The sequence below is a fragment of the Merops nubicus genome, unplaced genomic scaffold, assembly GCF_000691845.1.
Source record: "Merops nubicus isolate BGI_N331 unplaced genomic scaffold, ASM69184v1 scaffold45347, whole genome shotgun sequence".
NCBI classification, from domain to species: Eukaryota; Metazoa; Chordata; class Aves; order Coraciiformes; family Meropidae; genus Merops; species Merops nubicus.
The window spans coordinates 1-7,216 of record NW_008623146.1 but is presented as its reverse complement, the minus strand read 5'-3'; the positions used below and the strand labels follow the sequence as shown (position 1 = coordinate 7,216).

At 46.4% G+C, this 7,216-nt stretch overlaps 1 protein-coding gene across 1 annotated transcript; it reads right to left on the bottom strand.

Moving 5' to 3' along the window:
- Positions 1–3,065: 3,065 nt before the first annotated feature.
- On the bottom strand, positions 3,066–6,593 carry NUDT1 (nudix (nucleoside diphosphate linked moiety X)-type motif 1). The gene is made up of 3 exons (XM_008944986.1): positions 6,431–6,593; positions 3,444–3,605; positions 3,066–3,238 (listed from the first exon to the last, which is right to left on the bottom strand). Exons 1-3 carry the CDS (start codon positions 6,585–6,587, stop codon positions 3,066–3,068), a joined length of 492 nt encoding a protein of 163 aa, XP_008943234.1. The 5' UTR covers positions 6,588–6,593.
- Positions 6,594–7,216: the final 623 nt, after the last annotated feature.

Here is a 7,216-nt window from a genome sequence, read left to right as displayed (position 1 = left end):
TAAAAAACAGAAAACAACCCCCCCCCCACCAAACATCAAAACCACATTTGGGTTTAGACTAACCCCTCTTTCCTGTTCTCCTTTCAAGCAAGAATTCTGCTGTCCAAATACAGAGACTGTAGTAATGATAAATGCAGACCACATGAGCTATAAAGAAACTGGAATGACCCATTCCTCCATTCTCAGCCCTTGCCTCTGCAAGGAGAGCAGTTTGGGAGAGGGGCTCTTCTTATTTTGCTATTACTCTGGTCACTGAGGATTTTGAGAACAGAGGCTGAGTGTTCTCAAAGCTGATAGAGCTGATGGCACTTTCAGGGTTTATTTCCTGCTGGACTGTCAAGCTTCTGTCTCATCCCAGAGTTTGTGTGTACATTGTCACACAACCCTCAGTTTGCAAACCTTCGTTTTGGGAGACTGGTCAGTGTGCAACTAGCACTATTATGTTTACCTCTCTATGTGAGGGACTTCCTTGCTGTATTTTTTCTGTTTAGTTTAGGGATCTGTCAGACTCACAGAGCAGCATCAAGTGCTGCTTCCTTCTAGAGGATTGCAGCAGGAAATTGAGTTGACTTCAGCTGTCTGTCTCCCCTAGTCAGTGTGGGGGAACCAGTTCCAGTGACCTCTGTGCTGTTGCCTTCTGCTATATACAAGGGTGAGAACAAGACTTAACAAGGTGGTTCCGTTGCTGGGTAGATTGCAATGAACACTAAGCAACTCAGAAGACTAACTGAAGAGTGTGTGCCGCGTATCCAAGAACTGATGCTCCTGTAAGATGTAGTGCCAAAGAGTTAACGTGCCTGCTTGAGTGGAAGCTTTCTGTGTATCACCTGAGGTCATGGGGACTTCCATTTGTTTGAAATTCTAATGGTAGGAAGGGCCTCCAGTGTTTCTGTTGGGGTCTCTATGTCAAATCTGCTGTGGAGGTGTCAGGGGAGTAAACAGCTGAGAACTTGAAACTTGGCCTGAAAATTGTTTTATCAAAAGGGCTATATGTTTTTGTCACTCCTGAGGTCTCCTCTGCTTCAGGCTGTGAAGTGGCAATATACAATATACAGGCTTTTTCATCAGTAGCATGTGTTGAGAGGCTTTCCAAACATTTACAACACAACCTTAATCACTGATCCTTCTTTCCCTCTCCTTCTCTCTTCCTTGCAAGTTGCTTCTCCTAAGTTCTAACATGTTTTCAACAGTGCCTTGCTGCATCCCAGTGCTTTTAGGCCTCTACTTTGGTCATGCAAGGATGTAATTCCTGGAATTTGTAACAGGCTAAATCTTCAGTTTGTGCTGTTTCCTAAAAGACAAAGATCACCAGCTGGGGCCAGGATTTAGTTAAAATGTGTCAGTCTCCACAGCTGCAGCAGGAGTGGTAATGTGACTACTCTGACCTGAGCTAAAAGTCAGTGCTGGTGATAAGCATCTTCATCAAAGATTGAACTAACTGCAGAAGAGGGGACAGAAGGAGGCACAAGCCTGAGCAGCACGTGTCCTGTTCTTACCTAAACTCCTAGAGGAACAGAAGGTAACTTGCTCTCTCACTACACAATTTACAGCCTCCACCAGGAACTAAATCAGAACGTAACAGGTATTGGCTGCCAGTCACTCCCTTTCCTACCACGCGGTGAGGTCTTACATCCTGTTACAGGCTACCCATTACCTATCTCCCTGTGCTGATTTTTCTCTCCTTGGCTTGCCTCGAGCCATTCTCTGCATTAGATCAGCCAGAAACCTTTATACTGCTATGTCAGAAGCAGAAGTGAGTATCAAAATCTCTGTAAATAACTCAGTGTGCAGCACAAAAGGAAAAGTAAGAGTCTAAGGTGTTAACTCTTATCCTCCAAGTTGAGCTGTGGCTTACTGAGCATATGAAGCAGGGTGTTTTTGTGTGGTATAAATGATTCAGAACTGCTGGAGGGAGACAAGAAGGAAGTCTTGTTCAGAGGGTGTGAATTTTGCCTGCGTGGAGTATCCTGTATCTTTGCTTTGCTCAAATAGCCTTATGTATGAAGCACTTTATCCAAATGCAGGAATTAAAGAACTGTTACTACAGCTGGCAGACTGGAAATGTTTACAGATCCTATGTTACATTCCAAGATTCTATCTGTAAGTGTTATATGTGTTTGTAAAACTGTTTAAAAAAAAAAAAAAGGCAAAGCAAAACAACAAAACTTGTATAAGAAGTTATATATGTGATGTGTTATTTCTAGTAGTTTGCTGAAGCTTTTGCTGCCCAGCATGCTGAGCTGGGCTGACCCCATGGTGAGCAGGTTCCCTGCTACCAGCCTGTGGCAAAGCCTGCAGCTGTAGGTGATGGCACTTTGCATCATGGACTGATGAAGGTGGATTTTGTTCAGCATATTTCACCTGAAATGCTCAGAATAGTTCAGATTCACAGCAGGAGCTGCAAGAGTGAACGCAGGGCTTGAACAGGGCCATACATCTACCTCTGACTTGGGTTTCCTTAACCTTACATCACCTTCAGCTGGAGAATCCTGAAGGGATCTCTACCTTAGCTTTTCAAAAGGCTTTCACAGGACTGGTCACACCTAACCTTGTCCCAGGAAGTAATGCTAGACAGGGAACTGTCTACAAACTGTCACTGAGAAGTTAATAGATGCTGCTGCATCATAGTCCACTTAATATTTCTGTGAAAGGAAGCCAACTCCTGAAAGGCCATTAAACAGTCTAGAAGGTAGCCAGATGCTTACAACAAAACAACACTCATGCTTTTAGTAAAAAATATTTTTAATCTTTTAAAAAAATGTTTCCAACCATAATGGAAAACCTAAAAAATCATCACCTGTGAAGAAAAGGGTTAACACTTCAGTTTTTAGTAGTTGTGGTCACATAACCACTAACGTATACCACAGCCAGGGACTTCACAGCATGGAAAATCTTGTTACTTTTATTTCTGCTCTAAGAAACCCCCTTATTTTCCTTACTTCCCAGTGATGTGGCAAATGAGTCTCCTCTGCTGGAGAGTTGGGAAAGGAGACCCCTACAAGTAGTACTTGTGGTGTTCTAGCCCAATGTGGGCAGCAGAACATGGATTGAATGCTTCCATTTTCTTAAACTTCCTCCACTTCTTTCAGAGTGTGCTCCAGGATAGTGTCTTGTCCCTGGAACTTAAAATAGCCACGAAACAACTTTTTCTGAAGCAGCAGAGGAAACCAATAGCTGTCATCTGCCCACATGTGACTGAAGGGCACCTCATCCAGCTGAAACCACTGTGGACGCATTTCTGGTGGGAGAAAACAAAAGAGCGTTGCGTGAGACTTAGTTGTTTGCTGCCTAGACTTTAAATATCTGTCAACAAGCAGCTTCCCCCTACAGCCCAGCTGCCTCCCTTCTTAAAGGGATTTTGGCATGAGTAGTTCTGTTTTTCTGAAGAGCAATACTGTCCCAAGAGAACGTGCCTCCTTCCTTCCCCTCTGCCAGCGACCTACCATCGCTTTCTGTTGGTTCTCCATGAAAATCATCTGCCCGGAAGATGTGAACTTCCATGAGTTCAGAGTTGCCCACGAATTCAAACGTGATCTGCCCCATCTTCTGCAAGGTGTCCACAGTCAGTCCACTCTCCTCCAGAAGCTCCCTGTGTAAGAAGTAGGCTTCTTTACATGCAAGCGAGCAGGGGGAGAACATAAAAGCAGTCAGTAGCTTTATTCTGACATTCAAAACGCTTCCAGTGCAGCAAAGGTGAAAGCTGCACCTGTAGAACAGAGCAGGGCACAGCAGAGTTCTGGCTAGCACTGAACTGTCAGCCTGCTGCCACCACAGTGGGGCTGGTTCCAGCTGGCTCGTGTTATTTCACCCTCCCTAAAGGCTGCTAGGAAAACAGTCTGTGTTGGGAGGGGAAGATTCAGGAAAGTTGATTGTTTTGTATAATTTACATTCCTTGCAACATGATGGTCTTTCCTGAGAGCAGTTAGACGTGTGCTGACGCTCAGGACTGTAGCTGGACGTGGCTTAGGAACTCCCAAGATACACTTAATTTAGACAGGCAAAAGGCTTTGCCAGCTTCACGCTAAAGCTTTCAGGATTGTGGGAAAGCAGGTAACAAATACTATAACATCTGTACTCACTACAAAATCAGCTGCTTCTGAGGCTAACTGAAGCTTATTAAACACTACACAACATCATTTGTACACAGAACATTGGGAATACCATCTCCCACTCAATGCTGTGTAAAAACCACCAAAGAATTATGTAAACTTTCTATTTCTGCTCCTTGGAATTACATTTAGTGTAACGAGAGGCGGGAAGGCAAGACTTCTAAGAGCACTTTGAGAGCCTTGCCAGACAGCTCTTCTCTGTGCATTGCCATGCACAGCAACTGGAAGCATATTCAATTACTTGCTCTGCTTATGCTACACACTACGGGCCTTTTTTTTACCTACCTCTAACAGAATCAGCATGGCTTGAAGTTAGTCATGGTTTTTCTAATGTACAATAATAGGAAGTACTTTGAAACAGCATATCTTCAGTTATGGTTAATAATTAATGTAGCTGCATATTTGGCAATAACTTAACAATTTAAAAATGTAATGGAAATTATTGTTAAGGTTCCAGCTTTCTTTAGCACCAATTTCATGGATCCCATCCTTCAAAATTATATTCCAACTTAATGTCTTAGCCTGTCTTCCTGAGAAACTGTCTAAAGTACAGGCAGTTTTCCAGCAACAAAGCTAAAAGCTTCATTTTACACACTGTGGTAATTGAACAACAAAGCACATCACAGCTATGGATCTCTAAGCAATTTATCTGTCAGCTGCTTGGCTCTGTACATAATAAGTGGAAACATTACAAGTAGCAAACTAGAAATAATGAAGTAGCTAAATGCTTCCCGTGCCACTGAGGAGGAGCTGTGGGTGCCCAGGTGCTCCCAAGTACCCAGTGGAGGGCAGAAATCTTACCCACACAGGAAACTTCTGCTGTATTTTCAGCTTAATATTTAACTCTCAGTGCTATGAGAGCGCGTCACACCTTACGCTGCCACAGACCCAGCTGAGACAGTGCAAGAAGGAGCCACAGCCTCCATACCTCAACTCCAGGTACAGAGCAGAGGTGGAGCCAGTTAAGTTTGACCTGGACTGTGCCTCTCCCGGGAGAGGCAGCACTGCAGCAGTGCCATTCCTGCCAGCAGGGAGGGCTGCCTGCCACGCTGGCCCTGGCTCCGGGGCCTGCCTCCTGCTCTGTTGCCTTGGGCAGGAATCACTGTGTCATCCTGCAGTGAACTCCTTCCAACCACGCTGAAGGGGATCGGAGCATTCTGCAGGGCACGGCAGCAGGCACTGGGAAAGAGACAAAGGCCTGATTTAAGCCACAAAACTGATCTCCCTCCACTCAGAGACGACAAGTAAGAGCAAAGGGCACGATGTCATGTCGGGTAGGTTCACACTGCTGGGTGCACATCTGCACAGGGACCCTTCTGTCCCCTGCTCTGGCTCACCGCAGAACCCGGGGGTTCCGCTGGCACAGCTGAGGAGAGGGTTCAGGGCAAAAGCTGTTAGATAGCTGTGGGGCACACCAACAGTGGTCTTCCTGCAGGTGCAAGGCATAGTTTTTGGCATATATCAGGAAGCAAGGAGGTGGAAAAGTGTGGCTTTGTATTGGCAGTATTCATGTAAAGAACGAGGTACCTAATTTTTAGAGGAATTCAGCAATTCAGCTGCAATGTGATATTTCTTCTTACTGGCTAGACAGAAGAACTTCAAGAAACCAGTTCTGAAAGTTTCAAAAATAGTACTGTACCTCTGTAATAATGGAATTCAATTCCCTAACTCAGCATTAGGGCTTAAAAATACCAACATGCCATCAAATGATACATTTCTACAGTTTCTTCCATAAGGAACCTCTGAGAATTTCTGATACTGTGTCACTAAATTTTCACACAGTACTGAAAATGCTACTGAAAGATGGCACCTGTTCAAGAGCTTGAAAATCTAAACAATCAGTGGTACAATGGCATTTTATAACTCTACTGTATAGACAAAATTAAACTGCACCTTTCTGAACAGCGCAAGAACCTCTGCCCACCACTAGCAGATTAAATCTTAGTTCAGATCAGAGTCTGAGACAGGAGGAGAACACTGGGTAACTTCCAGTTACTCGTAGACCGGATGACAGTTAAAGATTTGCAGATGACAAGAAACAGGAATCAATCTTGTTTCTTTATACATGTGGACAATCCTCCATCTCCTGTGAAGCAGGTGATTTTCTCTGCCCAGAGATGGCTCACGACTGCACTCACGGGTAGCACACCAGTTATGACAGTGTTCTTGATCATGAGCTGTGGTAACCCCTCCTGCAGTCCACCACAAATCACCCAGCACCTCCATGGCCCAACCTGTGACCCAATATCCCCCTTCCCCCAGGGCACCAGCCGAGCCGGGCCAGACCTCCCCCCCGGGCCCCCAGCCGAGCCGGGCCAGACCTCCCCTGCGAGCAGCCTCCTCGATGCTCTCCCCTGGCTGCACCTTGCCCCCGAAGCCGTTCCACAGCCCGGCTCCAAAGCCCCGCTTCTTCATGCCCAGGAGGACGCGGGGTGGCTGCACCACCAGGACCAGGGTGAAGAGTCTTGTTGTGCACATGGCTCCTGGGTGAAAGACAAGGACATGCTGCACCCTCTGAGGGGCTCCTGGCAGCCCTCAGAGGGGAGGTCAGGCAGCTCCTCCAGCCCAGAGGGACACAGCCCCTCACCCCCTCAAACACCCAGCACCCCCTCCCCAAATGTCCCCACCATCCCCAGCCCAGAACCTGGTCCCCCAGTGCCTCTCCCAACACCTGCTTCTCTGACACTCCCCACTGCCCCCTGCTCTCCTGCTCACCCAGCATTCCATCCCCAAATCCTTCAGCCCCCTCCCCAAATCAATGTCCCCTCAGCACTCTCTCCCTAAATCTTTGATCATAACATCATTTAGGCTGGAAAAGACCTTAGATCATTGAGTCCAACCATTAACCCAGCATTACCAAGGTCACCACTAAACCATGTCACTAAGCACCACATTTACAACCCTCAGCAACCCCTCGCAAATCTTTGATCCTGGCTCCCCATGTTTGTCCTCCAAGAACCCCCTCCCCACATCCTTGTCTCCCCAGTACCTTCTCCCTAAATCTTTGATCCCCGCTCCCAAATCTTTGACCTCACCTCCCCAAATCTTTTTCCTCCGAGAACCCCCTCCCCAAGTCCTTGTCCCCCCTCCCCAAATCTTTCTTCCTC